The sequence below is a fragment of the Sylvia atricapilla genome, chromosome 6 (assembly GCF_009819655.1).
Source record: "Sylvia atricapilla isolate bSylAtr1 chromosome 6, bSylAtr1.pri, whole genome shotgun sequence".
Classification (NCBI taxonomy): Eukaryota; Metazoa; Chordata; class Aves; order Passeriformes; family Sylviidae; genus Sylvia; species Sylvia atricapilla.
This window is the reverse complement of record NC_089145.1, coordinates 50,071,001-50,096,239: the sequence shown is the minus strand read 5'-3', so window position 1 is coordinate 50,096,239 and position 25,239 is coordinate 50,071,001. Positions and strand designations below refer to the sequence as shown.

At 37.4% G+C, this 25,239-nt stretch overlaps 1 protein-coding gene across 1 annotated transcript in view; it reads left to right on the top strand.

Moving 5' to 3' along the window:
- SLC24A4 (solute carrier family 24 member 4) overlaps nt 1-19,728 on the top strand; it is a 34,877-nt gene extending 15,149 nt beyond the window's left edge. Inside the window, exons 11-16 of the mRNA XM_066322202.1 lie at nt 1,080-1,224; nt 10,637-10,803; nt 12,211-12,325; nt 14,066-14,178; nt 14,805-14,870; nt 16,438-19,728. Coding sequence (XP_066178299.1) covers nt 1,080-1,224; nt 10,637-10,803; nt 12,211-12,325; nt 14,066-14,178; nt 14,805-14,870; nt 16,438-16,590 — 759 coding nt within the window. The 3' untranslated portion in view covers nt 16,591-19,728. The remainder of the gene's footprint in view (nt 1-1,079; nt 1,225-10,636; nt 10,804-12,210; nt 12,326-14,065; nt 14,179-14,804; nt 14,871-16,437) is intronic.
- The last annotated feature ends 5,511 nt before the right edge of the window (nt 19,729-25,239 follow it).

Here is a 25,239-nt window from a genome sequence, read left to right as displayed (position 1 = left end):
TCAGACAAGGCACATGGCAGCAGTTGACTCTGTAATCCTTGGAGTCAATTCATTGATCAGAGCAAAATTCTTAATGGCTGTGTGGGTAGAAAGCTGACACTTGTCTCTTTCAGCATCTGCAAAAAAGATTCTCCAAACTTGAGCATTTTGGATGTACGGTCTTATGTATTCTCACTTATATTTCACAAGTTTTGCAAAGGATTCAGATAGGATTTTTCTCTATTTTTCACTATAGTGTGTTGATACTGCTTTCAGAATTTTTTTTTTTTTTGCATGATGTGCTGTTATTTTATTTTTTGAGGCATTTTAGAGCACTTTTTAGGAATTTGCTAGTTTGTCAGGAAAAAAGAACACTTATCAACCCTGAGTTATCTCATCTAATGAACTAAAAAATTTTTTTTATATAAAAGTAGGAACTTACTGTTGCATCTAACATTCTCCAGTGCATGAGTGGGTGTATATACTAATGTTTAAAGCCTATCCCTGTAATTGTTGTGCTGTGTATTGGAACTGCAGATGTTCTTATACATGTTTGCAGGGCCAATTATGAGCTTCATGTACTTGGACAGGGCAACAAGGATTAGTCTTGCTTTTGAAATTAAAAATAGGAAATTCAAATTTACCTCAATGAATGGAGTTGAGAAGGAGGGAGAAGAGTTGGATCTGGAAAGGAAAACTCCTGGATAATGAGTCATTCATAAGCCAATTCTAATTGTGCCGAGATGTCTTGAGTGTTACCATTTGATTATGGTGCTGTTGCTGGTTTGAGTGGGAACTATTGAGTGAGAAGTTCTTTAGAATAGCCACATTGGTTAAAACATGGTGTGGAACAACAAATATTACAATATTCTCCATCATGGCTTGAAAGACTCCTGCCAGTAATTTTATGTGGGTGGTTAGCCTGGTGAAGCCTGACGCCTGATGAAGACAGTAGACCACTGACAAGTTTGTTGTTGACTGAAAGGAAAGCTTTGAGGAGGAACTTCATGGCTTTTGTGACTGGGACTGAACAGAAGCAAAACTCAGATTTCCCAATGTAAATGCCTTCTGAACTACAGTTTTGTGTTTTGACACTGCAGCGCCAGCGGTTAATCCAGTCTGCCAATGGCTCAAGCAAAGCACTTCAGAACAGGAGACAAGAGAATATCGAAAATGGAAACATCCCTGTGGGGAACCAAGAGGAAGAAAATGAACAGGACAGTCTAACTCCATTTTCAGTGCCAGGTAAGACTTATTTCTAGATGCTTATAGAACTGAAAAAAGAAGATAATATAAATGCCAAACACTGGGTTGTAAGAAAGACAACATATGTTGGGAGAGAGGAGGAAAGGGATTGGTTTGACTGAAGGATGGATTTTTCTGACAGTAAAACTGGGCTGGAGGCTGGGTGGCTAAAAGCAGATCTTAGGAAAGTGTTTTCCAGTCATTGTGGACAGTCATGGTAGAAGTACTGATTTGCCAGAGGTGAAGGGAAAGCAGGAAAGGGAAGTTTATATTGAAACATGTCAGAATGACCTGATGATCACTGCACTATGAATAATTTTGAAGTGAACAGTTAATAGTAACTTGCTGGAGATTGCTAGACCAGAGGCACCTTGGTTTATAAATATATAAGAAATTGGTTTAGTGACTGTAGTGTGGGAGGCTTCTTGGATGAAAAGTAAAAAATATTTAGGGAGAGAAAGGGTGTTTAAAATTAGAATAACTGTATGCGATAGTATTCACCTTTTGAAATTTTTTTGAAATTCGTTGGTGTAAAGGGCTCTGTGTAACCCACCTCTTGTGCTGGTGCCCTTGGCACACTGCAGGTTGACTCTTCGCCAAATGCTTTGGAGATTAAACAGCAGAGATTAGATCAGCCCTCACAGACATAGTCTGTCACATAATTACTGTTTAACATAAGTATTGCTTGGCATGGGTAAATACGACATGCAGTGAAAAGGAAGGATTTTTCATGTTTTATCTAATTTCTTAGCGATCCCATTGCTTCAGTTGCTATCATTGCAGAAGAAATGTTTGTGATTGAACAAGCATTGAGGCATAACTGTGTGAAGACTAGATGATACTGTATGTTTTCCTGTGTTACTGTGCTCCCACAGGAGCTTCTTGCAGTCAGCAGTTATGGATTGGGGTGAGGAATGGAAGCAAACTAATTCACTGAGGATAGGCCCATTTAGATGGGCTTCTGTTCATTCATGAGACAGTGAAAAAAATGTTTTTATTGTATGGTGGGCAAGCAGGATCCAAATCAGCGACATGCTTGTGCACATGAGCATGTTAATTATAAGAATAGTAATAATAATAATAATAATGATAATGGCAACAGAAATGAATGAACAACTTCTAAAAGGAAAAATGTCTCCCCAAACCATCTAAACATCATCGAATCCTAGAATCATTAAGGTTGGAAAAAACCTCTGACATTATTGAGTGCAGCAGTTAACCCAAGGCTCCCTTGCTTAAGGCTAAACCATGTAACCAAGCACCACATCTGTGCTGCTCTGGATGCTGCCAGAGACACTGATTCCACTGCTTCCATGAGCACTCTGTTCCAAACCTTGACCACCCTGGCATGTGTTGGCAAAGAAGACTTTTAAACTGAGATTTTTTTAAACAGCATTTTGGATAGAAGTTTTCATTAGGTTAGGCAATCATGCATTTCTTCTCATGTTCCAGGCAGCTTTTTTATGAATAAAGCATTGGTAAATTTCAGATTAGAGCTTCCTAATTGTGTGACATTCACAATAGACAAAACGCTTTGAACTGAAGAAGGAGTTATTGGTTATGTCACTGGTCTTCTTTAAGTGCATTTTTCTTCATTTTTGAGAAAGTCTTTAAAGATGAAGTGAGGTTTAACAGGTCAGAGTGGAACCACTGGTGATTCACTTCATACTGGATGAAGCAAAACTTCAACATGAGATCAAGAGAGTCGTGTGAAAGGAAAAAAGTGATTGTATAAAGTCCTCATCATTACCTTCAGGTATTGTCACTCCTGTTGGCTGGAGTTGATTATCCATTGGTCGGATTCTCGTTGCTCAACTCATATATTCTGACCAAGAATTCTTTCATTATGCTTTCAAAAGCACCACTTTAATAAGTTTGGTGAAGATGTGAGCACCCAGCATCATGCTTTGTTGTTGTTTACATACTGTGGCACAATCAGTAGCCTAAAAAAATCCTGACATTTAAAACTGGCTTCAAGGGAAAGGTAATTTGCAGACAGTTTCCAAGAATCCCCTCTGGTTTTCTTTGAAATATATTCAGTCCAGGAATAAGGCACATACATTTTCTAAAGATCAAAAGTTCATGTATTTTTTTTCAGTACTGTAAAGTGTTCTATGAAGAATAGGCTTTCAGTTTTCAATAGGACTTTCCAATTCAGCTTGTGGTGGTGTCCTAGGTAAAAAATTCCTTCTTGTATTTCAGGAGCTGCAACTGCAATGGCTGTGAGTTGGTCCAACCCCTTTCTTTGTGCTGTTTTGTAGTCACATTTTTTTAGCCTGATTTGGGATTTGACTTTCTTTCTTCAAATTGCATATTCTACATACTTTTGCAAAAACAAGTTTGGGGTTTTTTTTTTCTGAAACAGAAGTAGATGTAAGTGAAGCATAAAGTTTCATCTCTGAGTGATTCACAGTTATTATTTGTCATCTCAAAATGCATCTTTTGCATTTCATTCTTTTTTTATCCTCTGTCAACAGGAGTGTTCAGTAGTAAGTGGAGGGCTTTAGCAGGCAGAAATAGTGAATATAGTTGTTGCATGAAAACTGTCTCAAAGTGTTCAGCATATATCCCTTTTATCAAAGATCTGGAGAGATTCACTCCCGGGTGTGGGTGTGGTTCAGGCCCATCCTGAAAAAGGAGACAAAGACAACATACAGTTTTTATGGAAACTGCATATGATATCATTCAAACAGCCTTTGCCTTTGGTTTCTGTGTGGGAAAAACACATTCTCTTTAAAATAGGTATTTCTTTCTTGACCTAACCCTTAGACTATGATGATTATCATGCAGGAGAAAGGTTCGTTTTAAGCTTTACAATTTGATTACTCTACAGTTTTTGAGAACAGGTCTTAAACTTAAAAAAAACACCCCACAGATCAGAACAAAATAGAACAAAACTGGGCAGGCATATGTTGACAACAAAATGGTGTGTTAAAGCCCTTGCATAGGTCAGTGGTCTTTTAGAGCCCAGACTCAGAAAAGCTCTTCCGTGCAGCTCTTAATGGATGCTTAAATCCCTTCCATTGTCACATGTTCAGCACCCTTCAAAATACTCTGTGATCTCAGCTCCTGATCATTTCACAGGAATGAAGAACTACTTCTCTTACAGAATTGGAGCATGGATGCTTTATATAAGTCATGATGGTGTTAGCTAAAACAGGAATAATAATTCCTAGAGCTAAAATGAGATGGCAATAAAGGAGATTAGCAATCCTATCCATTTTTATTTGGATCCAAAATACAAAGATAATGTGTAGGATAGAAGCAAAAAAACCCAAAAAAACAGTGTCTACTAAAAACATTTTAAATGTTTGTACTTGGTCAAAACAAATGTTTATCTCAATATTCTGACTCCAGCCATGATTTTATGAAGAAGCCTGAGGAAGAATGAGACAGGACAAGTTAATGTTCAGCTGTTTCCACCTCAAGGAACTTCCTGGACTGGATGTAAAATTTTGATCTAAAATTCCTTAGTGTGTTTCTTCTTCATTAACCTAGTGTTAATGTCTAATTGTCATTGCATCTTTGCAGACATTTAACACCCACAACATCCTTTGGGAAGGAGCTTCATGATTTTGTGAAGAACATTTTACTTACTTTGAACCTGGCTCCTACTTGCTTCACTTAATGTCTTCCTTTATTGGAAACAGGGTGGACAAGGCAGAGCCAGTGTTCCCCACTTGAACACTCAGGATCCTGTGGCTCTTTGTAAGACAGCAAGGTTAAAAGATACAAAATAAACCAGGCCAAAATCCAGCCAAGTCCAACAAGATATGGGGAGTCCCTCTGTTCAGTTACATCTTTTTTGTGTTGAATGTTGTCTTGTGTAAACCTATTGTAACTCTGAGAGTAAAGCTTGTTTCTGCATACTGAAGCAAAGTCTCTTTTGTAGACCAGTTTTTGCTGTACCAAAAATGTCTATTTAAGTGAAGATTATTGGCATAAATCCAAATGTTCAAAGTGTAGTAAAGGCACAGGCTGAAAATAGAAATCTGAGTTGTTTTGGACAGATTTCATAGTCTGGAATTTGGAACTCGTGCTCTGGAAAATGAAACTTCCGAGAAGAGTATCAGTAAGTTGAAAAATAGTCTGGTTTGGATGAGGATGAGAAGTAAAACCTTGGTATTTTCCAAAGGAAAAAAAGAAATGTTTCCAAAGGTCTGTTGCATGAGAACTGCAATAAAAATATTTTAATGTCTGCTGCCCACTTGGAAGGATGATAAAGACTGAACCTCTTTCGATACTGTTTTCCACACTGCGTAGCCTTTTTCTAGTGTGCCATACAGAGAATCTCTTGCCTCCACAATTTGTAGGGTAATTTGTAGAGCTGTAATCAATAAGAATTTTCCAAGAAGGTGGAGAGCCAGCTGCTGTGTTAACTTTTCTAATGAAAAATTGAAAGCCATTTTTAACCTTTTTTTTTTCTTTTAGTATTTTGCAACAGACATTTTTCTGTGGAAAATAATTCTGATGGAAAATCCACAATAGATCTATCTTGTTGTATCTGTTCCAGTTGTTTCTATATTGAGTACCATACTTGGGAGAAAAATTTGCATTTCTCTGTTGTGTTTTAGATACTACACATGACCAGAAATTAATTATGTTTTCGGATTGTCTAACTTACTTAGATTGAAGTTTTCCAATCAGTCTGAAATGTGATGAACAGCATTTTTTAACAGAAATTTACTTACTGTGTGGGTTATTACAAAGCTCCTACTGTAGAGGCATATGTGTTACTTTTACACGCTTTCAGCTTGACAATCAAATTGATATTGATAATAATATGTGGGTGTAAACTCATCTTTGTAAATACAAAGCTTAATTAGAACAAAGGGGACAAGTTTTTGGAAAATCATTTTTAATCGGAGAAAAAGCAATTTGGGGTTTTTTATTTGATTGGTTGAATTTTGTCCTTCCCAAATGAAAAATGAGAGAGAAATTTGTAAAGATTTAAAAAAGGATTAAATTTTTTAAAAAATTTAAAAATTATTAAGTGAAGCATGAAAAAAGTTTACAGCAATAATCTTTTTTAGATGAGCCTAGATGTGCCTCATTTTTACTCCACGTTTACCATCAGCAAAAAAAGCCTGGAAAAATAGCAATTGATAGTAAGCTTTAGAAAGCCTTTGTCATTTCAATTAGAGAATACCTTTCCCAGTTTTCAAGTTACCTTAAGTAAGAGATTTATATGAATTCACAAACATACAGTTATGAAGCTCCTGTGTGCCAGTTAGTCATGCCTTTCAGGGATGTTATATTTTTTTTTTAGATCAGTCAGCTAGTCATTGCTTTATGTGAGGAGATGTTTCTTTCACTTGGGAAGGTTTAGGCATGTTTTCTGAAGTAACTAATGTATGGAGCTGAGGTCTGTGCTTGGCTGACACACTTTTAAAGGGAAAACTAAGTGGAAAAGCGATCAAATTTAACTAACTACAATAACTTAGATGTGATTCCTGATGGTGTATTTACAGACTCCACTCTTAAAGTTTAAACTTGAAAAAGTGTTTTCTCTGCAGGTTATTTAGTAGGACGTATGGGCTGTCTGCACGATGTACCTTTGGAAGTTCTGTTTCAGACTAGCTCTAGCTTGGTCCTGTGGACAAAATGTCCATTATTCCTTGGAGCACTTTTAATTTTGTGTCTCTGGTTCAACTTTATACCAAGGGAATGTTACTGGTGAGATAGAAGGCTGCTCCGTGTTGCAGACCAAAATAGAGTAAATCAATAAGGGGTTAATCAGTGCATTTATTTCAAGAGTACACTTCTGATCCAAAGGTAAACACAAATGTAATTTCACACTTTCATATTGAGCTCCTCTCAGCTCTCTGTGAATGTTGCAAGTAGGACTCTATTTTTTCTGTAAGAAGTGCTTTCTTTAGCACCTTAAGGAAATACTTGTTCCTTCTCAGTGCTGTGATATGTGCTGCTGTCATTGTTCACCAGGACACTATCTGTATGTGAAAGTAATTATTGTGAGCATAACATCTGGAAAGATGACTAGCCCAGGAACGCATTGAAAATTAGCAGAGCTCTTTGTTGTAGGGCTGCCACTTCATTTTCAGAAACATTGTAATCAAGCTCTTTTGTAATGATACCTCTCTGAAATACTTGGCATGCTTGGCTTCCCAATATCTGTGGAAACAGAAAAAATGGATGTACGAAGTAGTGAAAACAATTCCTTGCAATAAAACCCTCATCTTCTTTTTTTACAGCAGAGTGATGTGAACAGAAAGTAGACCAGTGTTGCTTTCTGTAATAAAGCAATATTCTTTCATTATTGTTGGGAGGTGCAAAATGCACCTTTCCTTGGTTTTGTGAGTTGCTGCAGGAGCCTTTAAACCCAGGGCTCACAGGAGTGGGTGGTAGCACTGTTAAAACAACTCTGCTGGGGTCTGGTAATGGGACAGAACAGCTGTGTATTGAGTAATGACCTAAATGGGAATGATAATTCTCTTCCTTGCAGATGTTCTAAGGAGCTACTCAACAGCTGTAAAACAATTTGTCATGAGCTATAAGCATACTTCACTTCAACATCTTAATCATTAAATCCTCTTAATTATTATTTTGGAGTGGGTGGTCAAACCCAAACCAACAGAACAGCAAAAGAAGTGCTTTCAAAAGAACTAAAAAAACCCCCATTCTGCATCTTCTAGCTGTGCATTTATTGTGCATTGATCTAAGCCAGGTGAAATGAATAATGCCATCGGTTTCCTGAGGAAATAAAGTCTCACATCTTTGAGGTTCCTGCTAAATGTACTTAAAGTCCTAAAAAACTGCCGAGTTACAGCATAAGAGTAGACTTCTTCCATGACCCAGAATAGTAGGAGCTGAATAAAATGGCCTGAGGTAAAACCAAGGCCAGATATACTTAAGGCTTTATATAAAAGTGTATAAAAGCTAGAAAACCAAAACAAAATAGAGAAGCCAATGTAGAATGTGTCAAGTAAGCTGCTTTGGCCATGGTGGTTCTGAACTATTCCAGGCTAACTGCAAATGGCCACTCAGCTTCTCTTGTTAACCCAGCAAACCCCAGAATTACACACTGCTCTTCCCTGGAGTCTCATGCCTAGTTGCCATGTAATGAATGCAAATGTCACTCCCACATGTAGCTAAGCAGTTTCAACTCAAGATTTTGATGTGGGTAAAACATCACCACTAATAGAGCCAGGAATTTAAATCTGACACACATCCATTCAAACTCAGCAAAGATAATGGAAAGGCAAGTCCTCCTCCACTAGTACTTAGGTTTTCCTGGAAGTGAACAAGCATAGCTGTGCCAGTGGTAAGGCACTGTGCATTCTCAGTTAAGCATTTCTTTGGGTAATTCAGGATACTGAGCAGGATCCCAGACAAGATACATATTCCTCAGCAGAGGCTTTATTTGTTCTTTAGGCAATTCTGTTTCTTTTATTTATGTTGCTGGAAAGAGAAATGGGACTGCCTGTGTGTAGCAGCACCAAAGGCAGTCAGATTACACCACACAGATCAGAATTGGATCCATAGTTTGTTCAATCCACTGACCCTGCCTTTGGAATTACATGCTGAGGGTATTAGTGGCCTAGGCCATGCTGACAGGTTGGACTATGAACCAAGCTTAGCAGCTTGAGTACACAGAGTACAAATTAACTATCTAGGAGTCTTTAAGTAATCCAAACTGCAACAAATTAGGCAGGAGGAGGTATAAATTACCATAGGTATTTTGTAGAATATTTACAGCCTTGTTAACAATTAAAGACAGAAGTGAGCCAAGAAGTATCATTTCCTGGACAGAACAGGTAAAAGATAACTGTTTTAAAAAACATCTGTGCAGAAATATACGTAAGCAGAGAGAAAAAGGTCTTTCCTGTAAAATCTGTAATGGATCCTCAGTGATATGTAAAAGTCTAGATTTAGAAATGACCCTGAGGCACTTCAGTAGTTTTATGCATTAGAAATTCCACAGCCACAAACTATAAATGGGAATAAAGAGCAAAGCTTAGTCCAAGATTTCCTACTGAGTTGATGACATCTCAAAATTCACAAGGAAATCTCAAGGTAGAAAGCTGTTTCATAACTCAAGCAAGAAAATTCTGTTCTAGAATATATAGCAAAGTAAATTAATAAAGACTTACATTTGGACTCAACACGTTAAATTAGACTAGTAAGTAGCCTCATAAATGATAAAAGGATTATTAATTTTTAAATGTTAAATATTAAATTTCATTGCATCCTGGTGCATATTGATCCAGAGGACTGTGTTCAATCCAATTAAAATCACTAACAAAAACTCTTGTTAAACACATCAAAGACCAAAGTCTTTGATGAAAGAAAACTACTGGTGAAATTGATAGGAGCTGGTTAGTAACTGTTCTTTATAATGTAGCTAAATAACTTCACTGGAAGATATACCTGATCATTTCCTTCAATGTGATCAATGATTTAATTCAAAACAGCATAGTTTAGTAGATCCCAAGCATAGAATTATGAGTTAATGATGGAAACCCCTACTTAGTTCTAACATAAGTCTAACACACTGTAAAGAAAGCCCAAGCCAAAATGGCCACAGTGTTGGTTGTGATACTCCCACTTAGCCTGATAGACAAATTTCTCATTCTACTTGAAGGATGCCTCATGAACTGTATAAATAGTACCCCATTTACTTATGGCTCAGTTACAAAATAATTCTGTTTCATGTATTGAGATTACATTTGCAATACTGTAAATTTTAAACAAATGCAAAGGTGTTCACTGGTCTCCAGCCATGGCAGTTCTTGGGTATTTCAGTTTTGGAGAGCTGTACAAGGGAAGTCATCACCTTGTTTCCTTTAACAGAAGTCTTCTTCTACTAGCTTGAGGTGGGTTTGTATGCAGATGGAGAAACTTTACAAATCTAGATCTTCTAAATATTGATTTATTTAAACTTTTTCCTCAGTTAGAACAATGAGGCACGTGAAAAAAAAAATGCAATATTTATAGGTTGGGTCTTGTGCTTCTGTTTACTGATGCTGCATAAAATGTACAAGTTATTTTCACCACTTGGATTTTGATTAAGGTGAGAGGGTGAGGTTTGTTGCTTGGTTGGTTTTGTTGTTGGTTTTTTTTTTTTAAATTCTGGATTAGCAGTAATACATTTGAAAGATCAACATACCTGACTTAATTTTGGTTTTAATATCAGCCGTGTTTTTAAATCATTGTAATTCTTCCATGGATTTTCATAGCTCTTGGCAGGCTTAACTATAAAAAGATTCTGGATGAGTGTGCAGAACTTGGCTGAAAGTGATATGGCCAAGTATAGTCGAAAAGTACCCTGGAAAATGAGCTGACATGCACAATTGTAAACATCCTTCTGGGGTCATCTGTTCTGCTCAAAGAGGTGTAACTGAGCCTGGGATAATGATGGGAAGCATAACTATTTCTTTCCTTTGTCCTGCAGATGGAAAAATGAACAAAATTAAATGGTTGTTGACATGGCCATTGATATTTGTGCTGTTTGCCACGATTCCAAACTGCAGCAAACCACGCTGGGAGAAGTGCTTTATGCTGACATTCATATTGTCCACCCTCTGGATTGCCTTGTTCTCCTACTTTATGGTGTGGATGGTAAGTGGATGTAGCAGGGCTTCATACTGAGTGAAATATGCATCTCAAAGTATGTAAAAACCTGTGCATTTATTAAAGAAAGGCACGTAATTGTAGTGCAGTCTCTTCAGCTCATACAATAATTATTATAATTTTAGCTTTTTGCTGTCTTTTTTCTGCAGAAATAATTGGGCCTTTACTGTACAGGGCACAATACAGTACAGGAAGGTAGTAGAGAACATCTCTACTTTCATCAAATGCCTGTCAGACATTTGAAAACCGCTTTATGTTTCCTCTCATGAAAGATTGTGTTTTCCATATACTTTTTGCAGCTTTCTATATAATTTTTGCATTGTAAAGCAATCCTCTCACATAGATTGTGTCTAAGAAATTCATTTGCCAACCAAAGCCATGCATTTGTATCATATTATATGTCCTTTGGAAGGTCATACTCTGCACCTTGGTTCCATATATAGATATTCCCTTCACAAATGAGAGAGGTGCTCATTAAGGCTTTAAGAGGCAGCTGGACCATAGTCCCTTGTTACCAGTCTCAGCAAGAGAATCATGCCAACTTCTATTCCTGGGTGTCTGCTTGCCCCTGAAGATAAGGTTTGTCAGTGAGTTCCTAAAATACACCTTTTCTTTAGTGAAGGGTCCATTTTCCTCATGTGATAGCCTGGCAAACTATTTCAAGAAAACAACACATAGCCTAGAAGTCTTCCATCCTTAGCAGCCTCAGCAGGGAAGCAGCTGTCTGTCCCTGATTCAGTCTTCTCACTCTCACAAGCCTGTTTCCTTTTCAGCTGCCTTTTCTTGGTGTTTTTACAGCCCTCTTTGGATGTTCCAGCTACATACTGTCCTTTCTAAGAGCTCTGCTGCAATCTTCAGTGATTGCCTAAGCTCTTTTCAAGCTGCATCTGGAATATCATGGGACAGTATAACCAGACATGGTCACTTCACAATTATATGAGAAGTCGTACAAGAAACTAGTTCCTTCTTCATGTGTTAGGTTATAAGTTCTTTTTATCTCTGCCACTAGATTACAAAACAATCTTGGTTGCAATAGAACCAGTGAGAATAGAACCAGTGAGAATCCTGCTATTTGTGGAAACAAAAAAAACCCCAAACCCACAGATTGGATTGTATCTTCTTAAAACAGCAGTATATCAGTTAGAACAACAAGAAATGGACATTTTGTTTGCCCACAGAATGTTGAGTAATAAGACCCAAAGTCCTTTTCCTTCACACAGGGTTGGTTTTAGATTGGTTATTTCAAACAAATATTTAATTTGCAGAAATGGATAAGTATTATAAGTCTATTCCTCTTTCCACACCAGAAATCAAAATTAAGAGTATATCACAACTGTATTAGAATGAGGAGACTTTCTGAATATGGTAAGTTAATCTGCCTTCCTCCTTGCTCAGGTGACTGTGATTGGATACACCCTTGGGATACCAGATGTGATCATGGGAATTACTTTCCTGGCTGCAGGAACAAGCGTCCCAGACTGCATGGCCAGCTTAATAGTAGCAAGACAAGGTACTGTATTTGCTGAAGCATAACTGCAATCTTACATATATGCTCTGTGATTTGCTTCCTTCATACACACAAATTGTCAATGCAATTTTATAATTTTATTTTAATCTTTACTGTTTCAGCACCTCATTAAAAGCCAAAACAGTTTACTAATTATCGTGTACCAAAAAAATATCTTTTGTTTATTGGGACAGGGCATTCTCGAAGGTAATTCAATCCCAGATGTCCCATGCATGGTATGTATCAGTCAGGATAAAAAGACAAAAGTCATAGACAAAACTAAAATATCAGCTATTAAAAACTACACTGAAGAATATATGCTGACCAGCACTTCTCCGTGTAAAACTTGTACTGATTTGTAAAAGACCTCTCAAATCCATGGAAGTGAAGTGGTTTGAGAGGATCTGGCAGAAGTGTTGTTGCTCCAAGCAGTGTTCTCATCCAAATGCAGACCTCTTTCCCACTGGAGCATATGAATAGCTGCACTGGAAGAAGTTTTGGGTTACTGATGTCTACATCCTCCTCAGCTGTCCGCTTGAAATTGTCAAAGGCTTTCTCATTCATCTTTAAATTTTGTTTAAGTTTCTTTATGTTTCCTTTTTTAATTTGTAAAATGCTGGTAGCAACATCCCTTCCTATTACTGAAAAATATTAGAGCTGATTGTGATCCTCTGTACAGCAGTAGAATAAGAGAAACATGTAATTTTATTCTTTTCCGCTGTTTCAATTCCCATAGCCGTTTTTTAATCAGATAATGACATCTCCAGCACACATCATTGGGCAAACAACAAGGGCTTTGCAGTGATAAATTAAGTACTCAAAAGCCCCACCTTTGTGATTTGAGATAGGAGTAGTGCTGTTAAATGTTGCTTGCTTGAAAAGTATTACATATTTAAAATATATAATTTTCCATGTTGCATTATTTGTTGTGTGCAGAATATTCTCACAAAAACAGTACAACAAAGTCTTCAGAATTATTATAAAACCACCTTCCTACTAAATTAATTTTGCATGCGTATTTATTTCAGTGAACAGGTTTTTTCAAGGACAAGGAAAAAGTTACATTTTAAAATTAACAGAGTGCTTTAGATTACTTCTTCTGTTGTACTAGACAAAAATACTGCAAAGATTGTTTGCTCTGAAAGTTAAGGTAAGCACTAGATTGAAAAAAGGGGCCCAATGCCCTTAAAGACAGTACAGGGACTTTGCACTGCTTGAGTTCAAGAGAGTTGTTCACAGACAATGCAGACAAATATAGATGGACACAAGCATAATTTGGATCCACATCATTATTTCAGTAAGTGAAGACTAGAAAGGAAGGAACTGAAAAGGAACTCTGACATAAATGAGGCATGTCCCAAAAATAATTTCAGAGTAAACAGGGTGGAGACAGACATTATCATACCATTAATGCATAATCTTCAGGTTCCCTGTGGCTGAAGATTACCTAGAAAAAGAGTTTGACATAAACCTCAGGTGCTGCATGGTTACCACACACCCTGTAAAGGCTTTGCAAGACACAAGGAAGATGTAGTTGGAGTGAGCAATTTTTGAACCTTTTTTTCAGGCCAGTGTTATGGAAATTGTCTCCCTGCCTCAGATACTCTGACCAGTTCGAGGGGGGTTGGATCAATGCAGATCATTCTCCTTTGCTTTCCTTCAGTACACAGGGTAATGGCCATTTACTTTGATTTTATCTAAGAGGTTTTTTTTTTTGTTTTTTTTTGGTTTTTTTCTCTGCAGGCCTTGGTGACATGGCAGTATCCAATACAGTAGGGAGCAATGTCTTTGACATTCTGGTGGGACTTGGTGTTCCGTGGGGTTTGCAGACCATGGCGATCGATTATGGATCAACTGTATGTATACTTGGCAAATCTTTGATTGGCACTTCTTATTCTGGGTTTGTTTTTTTTTTAATCCTAAAAAGATAGCATGCAAATAGAATGCAAATAGAGCAAATTTAAAACCAACCTGTCGATTATGTTATTAGCTGTAAATAAGATGTTATTTCTTTGCCAAGGAAGTCAGTTAAGTAATTCTTCTTCCACAAGCTGCAATTAATCTCCAGTTCATCAACTGGGGTACATTACACTGTGTAGCAGGAAACTATTCCCATGGATGGTTCATGGCTTTATCATTTTCTTGCTACACAACTTCCAGTAAACCTGCCTCCATGTACCTCAGCATTTTTGTCCCTAAGATCAGAATAACAGCATATCTCTCTCTTCTGAGGATTTTTTACGTAAAATCCGTTATAAATGCTCACTTCTTTTTTAATGGAGATGGGATTACTTTACATTTGGTTTGATTCTTTAATCTTCCCCTTCTTCATTAGGATACATCTGTTACGGATTTGCTTAGTTTAAAATATGTAAGGCACTATTTAAAGCAGAAGGTGGACTTTAAATCAGTAAATTGATTTTTGATCTCCAAAGCACAGTTATATGGTCAGCATTTTAAAAGTTTTTTCTGATTTACACAGGTTAAAATAAACAGCAAAGGATTGGTTTATTCAGTTGCACTTTTGCTAGGATCAGTGGCACTTACTGTAAGTATTAGAGCATCCATCTACAATAATTTAAATTTGAAAATACTTGTTAGTTATTTACATGTTACAAAAGGATAAACTAGAAATACTTGGCATTGATTCTTGTGAAGTATTATTCTCCTAGCAGTACCATGACTTGAAGAGCTACTGTTGTCCTCAGTGAGGTCTGAAATCTGGTATTTGGTGCAAGAGATGCTGGATATGTGCAGGTCCCATGGATTTCAGTGTCAGTGTTAAAATTGTTGAATCCAGTAGTAGCTCTGTGGTCCTGTGTCCACACCACCAACCTGTCTGTATGCTGAGACAAGACCTGGTGTGCTTTATCATCCTTTGCCCTTGTCTCCGATTTCCCAAACCAGCCAAAATCAAATGCTGTAGCCTAAACCCTTAATGAAGACTAGTCTGTGAGGACTGTGAACCCCAGGACTTGGAACAAACATGCCAAATGTCACTCAGCGTTAAGACACCCTTGTAACACATGACTTCTTAAGGTGAAACAATAATTCTATTTGAAAAGTCAATTTTGCTGGTACTTAAGGTCTGATCCTGCTTGACTCCCAGGGAACGCTCTGTAGGAAGAATCAAATCAGGTGTAAGGAAGCAAAAAGGTATAGAAATATCCACTTATACTAACATCTTTCACTGATTGCCTATGGAGGCTTTGTAGAGGAGGTGGTCACCACTGGAGATTTCACACTGTTGCATGACTAAGTCTTAAAATGCTTCACATCACCTGTGCATGACTTAAGTGATAGAATGACCAAGGGTGTTCACTCTGCTACTAACTTCCTAACGTATCTGATCTATAAGGTGTGTGAGAACATGTTCTTTTCATTTATCCCCAGCCTGCCACACTGCGCAGTGCCTGTGAAACAGCACAGGTGTTCTGTAGACATTTGTACCTGGTGTTGCTGCATGCATACTGTTAGTCAGCACTTGGGGAAAAAATGGGAGGATTATGCAGAGGTGTTACTGTGCTAGCCCTTAATGCTCTTCTGAAGAGAGTCTTCGTAGCAGAAGCCAGATCAGCTGAGTTTGAGGCACCTATTACTATCTCATTTGTTCTGCTGAGTATCCTGATTTGCACAGACCCTCCCACAGCAAACTCAGTGGAAAGTTTTGAGCAAAATAATAATTCAGAGGCACTGAACACCGTGGAAGATAGATGTCTTCATGAGGACTTTGTTGCTTTGCTGCCTGTAACTTGTAACCCCTTAGTTCTGGAGCTCAGCAGATAAGCAAGGAGAGCACCTCTTCTGAAGCTGTTAAAAGAATGGGCAGGTGCTGGTGTACTACTGGGACATAAAGGATATGCAGGGGAACACTTTAGGGAGGGACATTAATTTAGTTTAGTTCATTGAATATTTTGTAAAACAGTCATGGGACAACTAAGACTCAGGACAGAGTCAACAACGTATATTGCCTTTCTGATCTATAAAATACTGAGAATATATTTTTGTGTTCCTGCAAGACCTCTAATTCAAAAGACTCTCACTTTTAGTTTATAATGGTTGCTTTCAAAAGTCTGCTGCAGAACTTAATTAACTGACACTCTGTTTGCTTGCAGGTGTTTGGAATCCATGTAAATAAGTGGAAACTTGACAGGAAGTTAGGCATCTATGTGTTGCTTCTTTATGCTATTTTCCTGTGTTTATCTATAATGATAGAGTTCAATGTCTTCACCTTTGTCAACTTCCCTATGTGCCGAGAAGAACTTTAAACTACAACGAGGAGAGAGACTGAAATTCTTCTGATTACACATGCTGTAAATGACAGGAGGCATTTCACATTTCTACCTTCTTTTCATCAGTTGAGTGTCACTCCTGCTTAATCAGCTAACGAGCACTTTTACTTGTATGAAAGGAAAGCATACCTTTCTTTTAACATGTTAGCTGAAGGCAACCAAAGCATTTTCTTCATCTTTGGATATTGCTGCTCAGTCATAAAGCTACATGGATCTTATGCAGAACTCTAAAAGGACCCATTCCTGGGCATTCTGTTGTGGTTTTCATTCTCCTTTTGCAGACAATCAACCACCACCATCAAGGTTAGCAAGAGGATGGGAGAAAAATCTTTATAGTTCTTTTGGTTTTGACATTTGTTTTCCATGGAAGGATAAGAGGCAATTTCAGAACCTTTCTTGGCGCAGTCAGAATGTTTAAACTACAGGACCAGAAAGTCCAAGACACATATCATGGCATGCACTGTTGAGGATCATTTCCCCCTTCAAGTGCTCTGCTTATAGAGAAACTGCACTGACAGTTTTGATGGCAGTGTTGGATATTTATCACTCTGTTCAATGGACAATGTGGCAGAGAAAGAAGAGGAAATGGTTGTATGTTGTATCACTTGTGATGATGCACACTAGAAGTCAGAGTAACTGCATACTGAAGAAGAGAATTTACATGCAGAAATTCATACTTGAAATATATGTTTTATTGTTAATGAGGAATGCTGTATACATAGATATAAACTGACATTTGTGGAACATTACACCACAAGAAAAACTTTGCATTGGCCATTGTAAGCCCATTGTGTAAATTTAGAAGAAACTAAAGAAATAAAATATAACTGGGTGCTCAGTAACTATCAGTTTTTGTTATCAGCTGGGAGTAGTAGCTGATCATAATTCAGACTTTTTGACAACAAAACCCACCCTGATCATGATTTGGTTTGATTCAATTTGATTGGTGGGAGGAAGAAGCTTATTTCATCAGTCAAGAAGATGGTGTATTCTTCACCATTTTTTCTTATTCCCAGAAGCTTAATGAAGATGAATGTCTGACATGGAGCAGTGCAGGTTAGAGTCACCCTGACAAAAGCAAGTCTGTCAAGAGAATATGGTCCTTGATTTGATTGCATGCATGTTTTGAAGCATGATATGCTTCTTTTTAACCCCGTGTAGAAGCCAAGTTTTGATATCCTTTCCACCAGCATAAATCTGATATAAGGAATTACTCTGGATATAATTGACAGCCAGATCCAGCCCAGAGTATTAAAATAGCGGGTAACATTCCACATTTTACCAGTGATGTAATTGTAAATCACTGAGACAGCATATTTTGAATTGCTACTAAACTTTAAAAATATTTTGAAGCTGTATGTGAATGATCACGTAAAGTTTCTAAATAAGCACAGTTACCTTTATACATAGATTTTTTTAAATTTTGTAATGTTTATAAACCAAACCAAACCTGTCAACTAAGAGTTGATGTGTTTTTAAATATATTAATATTTTCCGTTAAGACTATATATAAAAAATCGCGTCAATGAGAATATACTATAAAAACTTAGCAAATCAGCACTTACTCAGAAAGTTCCTTCTTTTGACATATATGAAAAATAATTATGTTTAGCCAGCTGACATGCAGAATACTGTTTACGCCAGGCAATGAGTTTACAATTAAAACTATTTAAAAATTGTTTTAGGATAAATTAAAGAGTGTATGCTGCTGCTGGTGTATTTTTTAAGAATTGGGTCCTAAAGAGAAAAAGAGCAACACATTTGTTATTTGCTTCGCATTTTGTTACAAATGTCAGTATTAGTATCCATTTAGGGTTTCTTACTTTAATTAAATAGTTATGTCGTTAAACTAAGAACTAAAGATGGACACAAATAAAGCATTACTAAAATGCTTTATTGAATAGGCAAGAATAGTAGTAAACACATTTTATCTCAAGTATGCCAATGACCCCATTTCCAGGCATTCACAACATTTTTGCTGCAGTATAAAGCTGAGGAGATGGAATTCATGCTCATCTTTGAGTCTTCTGTTGCAGAAAGGCTGTGAAAATGCAGCATACTGTTGCATCACTGTAGGAATATCCCTCTCTAGTCTTACTCTCTTCCCTGCTATCTTTCAGGAGGACAGTTTACTGCTGAAAACCTGCTGGTGGCTTAGATATGAGACTGAAAGGAGCAGAGAGGCTGAGTAAATGGGTTTTTTCCTGTATTCTGTTTTTGTAGTCTTGGAGAACTGTCTCCAAGCAAACATTTGTTCTCCTGTGCACAGTTCAGGCAGCTCAGTTGTCCTTATATAATAGAAGAGTAGTTCCAAAGTCTGGTTTTGAATGCATAGTTATCAGCTGAGTTGTCAGGGATGAGGACATCAAAGTTTATGGTGCCAGATCTAGAAAACTGTACTGTACCTTGGTATTTCTGAGCCAGGCAACTTTAGAAGAGCATGGGCATCCCTTTTTTCCATAGCAGATGACTCTCACACCAAATATGCATGAATTTTGTTTGCTAATTCCGTAAGTCCTTCACACATGTTTTAAAATTACTCTGCTGAATCTGAATATCACCTGCTCCAGAAAACCAGTGTTGTGTTTTAGTAAGAAACAGTCTCAGAATCCAGAACAGCCCTTACAATGCATGGCTGGTTCCTGCCATCTACAGCTCTCTGTGAAACATAAACTCACTTTAGGACAATTGATATTGAATTCTAATGCTGCATTTCATGGGGTGTTCTCATCTGCGTCTACTGCTGTGAGGCAAGTATCATGCCGTGCTTATCATTATAAATAACATTTCTCCTTTGACACCACCACATGACCAAGGATGTATCGTTTGCCAAAGAATTATGAGATGCTGTGTCAGGGCTTTGATGACACATAATCATATGAAGTACTTTAAGAAGCTCCTAAGTAGTCCTTGCGCATATGCTAAAATAAATAGTTGTACACTAAGCTGTGCAGGTAAACTCAATGGTCCAAGAAAGATCTGATTGACAAATTGTTGTATTGCAGATAAACCCACATCAGAATGTATCAGTAATTCAGGAGGCTGTTGCCGAGTAATAACAGATTAGTGCCTTTCACATGTATACAAAAATAAAAAATAACAAAAAGAAAAACATTAGCTTGTCTGGTCTGGATACCATTAAAAATTTTGCCATTTTCTAGTCAAGAAAAGGGGTGATTTGTGCTTGGCTCTCCACTGTTCGCACAGTTCTATACTGCAGCTGTTCAGATTGTATCTATAAAATTTTGTAACCATTTTGTTTCACTAACCATTGTAAAAGTTAGCTGGCTGAGTTTGGAATGTATGTCACAATGTTCTGTAAGTTAATGTTCAGCTCAAGAGTGAAAAGAAAACTGGTGGATGTGAGAGAGAAAACTGTTAGTGTGATCTGAAATTTTCCAGCATACTAACATTGAAAAGTAACACGACTCAGAAAAAGACTTCCCATATCCAGCAAAGCTTAACTTTAATAGATTTGATTCCATTTTAAAGCTAAGCATCTATCCAAGTGCCTTGCTGGATTGTGTCCTAAGATGACAGCAGAGCATGATTCCTGGGGGTTTTGCCATACTCGGCTCTTTCCATATTCTATTGGTTTTGTAGTCTAGAGATCTCACTTTCTCAAATTAAAAGGTTTGACCAAAATCTGTGGACTTCTGCTCTGCTGATAGCACTTTGGATTTCCACTCTTGTAAATCAGGAACACATTCAGACTCCTCAACCGTGCATCCACCCTTGTGTATGAGCAGGATCAAAACTGAGTTACAGCTGGCCAAGGAGGGCTTTTAACAGCTCTTTTGTGCTCCAGTTCCCCTGGAGTAGCACAGTCCTGCATAAACCCATGGAGTGTAATCCTGTCTGTAGCAAGGAACTGGGAGTGTTTCCATTGAGTTCAGCAGTGTTTGCATTTATTTACCATAATAATTGTACTGCATTATAAAGTATTGCTTGAGTAAAGATTTCAAGCTCAGGATCTGCATGTCTAAACCTAAGAAGTGCAGATATGATTATCTCAATGTCTCTTTGATGCTCTAAGGGCTTCTCTCTGGGCTGAAGTCCAGCCTAGAAGAACACCTTAAGTCTTCCCAACAGGTACAGCGTAGTCAACCATCTTTCTCCTGGCTCAGTCATTGGGGTGCCAATTTTATTTTGTTTTTATATGCTTGCTGCAGCTGTAACAAACAAAGTCAGCTTCTGGTTTTAGAATATATTTGTAAACTTTCTGTCAACATATAAACAAATGGCAAAGATCTTTACTAATCTAATACTTAGCAATTATAAAGATTCTATTTTGTCTTCATTTTCCCTTATGGTTCTGCTTTGATTACACTTGTTTCTATTATGTGTTTGCTGTAGTTGCACAAATGCCTCATGAGTTTTGTTGTCTTCCTTTCTTTGATTTCTTGAAATTGTAATGTCATTTACTTGTGTCCCACTGTTAGTTGCCTTTGTTAGAGTTCTTTAAGCTGTAGAAATACTGTCTGATTATTCATGCCAAGGAAGGATCAGACATTATGTAATATGAAACAGACACTAAAATAATTCTGATAGCCAGGTGAAACCAAAGAATCTTCCTAATTGAAGTACCTTGGAGCATAATGTTCTGTCATTGCAAGCCTCAGATTTCTGTGTTATTTGTGTTTAAACACTCAGAAGAAAATCTCTGCAGCTCATGCATTTGCTGCACAATTTTCTTTCTATTTACATGAGTCTGAATGCCACATTTTTCATTTTATTGGATGGTGAGATTTATGTGATCCTTACACAGGTAAATGACAGTGTTTAGTTCCAGCAATTCTTTATGAAAGTCCTTGAAGCATTTGGAAAAGTCAGTATGCAAATGATCCCACTGAAGAAGAGAATGCCATTCAACTGATGTGTGCATTCCAGTTTCTGACCTACCATGTACATGTTTTAAAGCCTCCTTTTGAATAACTTGAGCATACACTTTCCTCACATTTTCCCACGTGTGAGTCCTGGTGGTCCCCAGAGAAGTCTGTGAGATCCTGTAAATGCCTCCCCTGACACATGAGATGTGTGTAGCTGCTTCTCCACAGGCCACGATGTGTAGTGATTGTGGCAATTTGTTCATCATGTGGTTCTGCTTGCTGCCATACAGTGCACTGTCTGAAAGAAATTAATAATTATGGGAAAAAAACTCCATTTGGATTTTTTATTAGAAGAATTGCTAGCTGGAATTGAATCCTGTTTTTCTTTTTCACTTGCACAAAGAATGTAGGTGATCATTGCTGTCCTATCACTGAGATGGTCTTGATAAACTTGAACAACAAATAAAAAGATTGTTTTATAGCACTAGGATGGTAACAAATTCCAACGGTATCAGAATATATGAAAACCAGACATATAATCTCTAGAAATATTCATAACAACTGAGATGCTTCCTTTCAGAGGGATTTTGCAGAAAGATTATGGCCTTTATTCATATACTAGTTATGTATGCAAAGAAAACGTGTAATTCTGCTTCCCCAGCAACGCCGGTGTTTCAAATGGCTGTTACTGCAGCAAAGTTAGGACCAAATTCATGCCTTCATGTTCTTGGGAGTGGTGCCAGTGTCCTGGTAGTTTGCACAAATTAATGTCCTGGTGGTTGGCACAAATTAGTATCAGCAGAACTGAGCATAGAATTTGACTCACGGTATCTCCTCCATTACAAGAAATTCCTCGGAATCATTTATGGTCACTAAAATAACTTCTGAACCTTTTAAAAACCTGTGTTTCATACTTGCAGGCATTTGCAGTGCACCCTTCAGAGGTGCAATACCTCTTTAAATATTATGAAAACTTTCTAGAACTGCTTGCTTTGAAAAAGAAAGGGATGGGTTTGTAAACTGTAAATAACAGAAATCTCTCATGTTACTTATTTTTTCAATGACTGTGACCTTATGCACTGTGAATGCTCTGTGATATGGGGTCCATTGTACAGATAAATATGTCATGAAATCCAGATGGATTTAATGTGATAATTTGTTACAAAATGTTGGCATGATATTGGATTATTTTTGTTGTGAGAATTTTAAAAAATAGTTAACTCAGCATTTATAAAGATTATAGCAGTCAGTATTATAATGCACTATATAAAAAATATGTACACTATCAATAAATTATATAAACAAGAGTGTTTGCTGGTTTTTTTCTCAGATGATGTAGTAGGGTTTTTTTCTCAATAGATGTGAAATGTTCTCATATATATTGCTGACAATCTAAAATTTTGAGACCCAGATAGTAGGTCATGTACATCTTTTTGGTGAAATCTGGACCCTGCTGAACTGAGTGACAGAAGGCCCACATTCTGTGTATTCTGGGGAGTATTGTCTGGATCAAGCCACTGTTTGGAGTGGGTTAAGTGTATTGGTTTGATTTGCAGCAATTCTGAAACACACAGTTTGCTCTTTTGAGACTAGAAAACTGAGAACTCGGTTTGCTGAGAACACAGTTTGCTGTACTGAGGCACTGATCCAGAAGCAATTTGGCATCCTCAGAAAAACCCTGATCCAGAGCATTTTGGCTGCTTCATGATGTGGTATATTGGTGTCCAGCAGGTTCACACTGAGTACTGCATGCTGATGAGAGGCTGGAAATAAAGTCCAAAGGCCATGCAGTACTATTTTACTTTCCCAGTTCCCTAGGCTCTGGAAATACTCTTTCTTACCCTTGATTCTCCATTTCCAGGAGCCCTGTAGTCCACCTCAGGGTGTGTGGAGACTCCTTGTGGGGATATATTGTATATAGTTTGTGCTGAGCTTAGGAAAAGCTTTCAATGCAGTTCTTGGAAAAAGAGGAGCTAAGAGTTTGTTTATTTATTTCATCTCATGGCCTGGTGTATTATCAGTTTCATTAGACAAGAGTCTTCTCATGAATACTCCTAGCCAGTTTACCACCAGGAGATGCAAGTTAAAACAAAGCTTGATGATCTTTTTCTTAAGCACTGTGCATAAGACTGGAATTTCTACTGCTGTATAAACCTAGCATTAGGCACTGTGGGCTTTTTTGCATCTAGAGAAAAGTCTTTTGCAAGTGGACAAAAAGGACATTTTCTCTGAATTTTGCAAAAGATTTCACTTTTTAGTGAATGCTAGTGTATGCTAGGCTAAATTTTTGTAAGCTGGGGAAAGAAAAAGATTCCATCTTATACACAGAATTAATTTCTAAAAATCAGAATCTGAATGTGAAAAGTGCCTCTTCTTTTACTCCTTCCATCCTTGACATGGTGACCCATCATGGTCTGTTATGTAATAGGCTCTATAAAAGGCACATAATCCCTGGATTAGTGACACAATAGGCATGACAGCTCCTAAGGGCTCCTTTCACAGGCCATATTGTTGATGCAGCCTCTCCCTACTGTATGGAAAGCAGAACTGTCTGTAATCTGGGCATATTCTGAAAGGCCTTTATTGTAGCTCAAGTGCTCATTGTACTTAATGGCTTCCCCCATAAGCCATTTTTAAACCTTTCCAACACAGCTGCATAAAACTACAAAAAAGGGCTGCAGGATGCAGTGGCTTAAGATGGAAAAGGGTGAATCAGTCCTAGAAGAGACATGAATTCCTCTCATTTGACTTGCATTTTTAACAGAGGAATGTCAGTTTGAAGTAACTGGATATTATTTTGTCATTTAGCTTTTGTGTAATTTTTTTTCCAAAGCCTGATTCTAGAACACGTTGTCACATATGAAGCCTGTCAAATCTCTGGCTCAAAAAGACACTTAGTAAAGCTTGGACAAAATTTGTCTTCTTTTTCATTTTTTAAATATTTTACAGAAATACTGAGTATTTTGCAGAAAATATGGGACTTTTAACATGACATTTAAAGATATTTAAAATAAAATTATTTAAAGATATTTAAAATAAATTTAAAGATATTTAAGATAAATATCTTTAACATGACAAATTTCGAAACTTAAAATTTCTGAAACTTCATTCTTTACATTGGAAATAATATGAAAGATTTCACTCAACTCACATGAATCTGAGATAGCACCAAAATACTGGAATTTTGTATTCTGTATTTTTGCCATTTTTTCCCTTGGACTTTTTATATAGTTCTAGTATTTTTTTCTTCTTCTTCCCTAAAAATATTATTGGAATTGTCTAACTCTGTTGTGTTCTGCATTTGCAAAAGCTTTGCCCAGGATGGCTGCCCATTTGTGTGAACAGTTCTCTCTGTGGGAGCAGGTCCATGCAAGGCGGCATAACTTCACAGTTTTTTGTCTCAGCAAACCATTTTTTCCAGCAGAGCAAAGGCAAATGCTGAGTGGACCTGGTCCCTGTTGAATTGCAGGAGAGGGAAGTGGAAACTGGGGTAGAGTTGAATTTGTGTGGTGCATATAGGCGATTGTTCTCATGCCAGTACCTGAGGTGGGTTTCAAAGGTGCCCAGCTGGTGAACAAACCTAGAAGATTGTATTTTTGTTTTTTGGACCTCTGAGCCCAGAACCCACAGAAGGATTCAGAGCTGACATCTGACAAGTGTGCAGTAAGGGATGAGTGAAACTCAGCCAACCAGTTTGTCTAAGAGGACTGAATTTTTCATTGAATGAGTTCGTCATTGCCTGAAAATGACTCCAGGAGTTGGAGCAAGCAGATCCTTAATATAGTAGAAAAGAGTG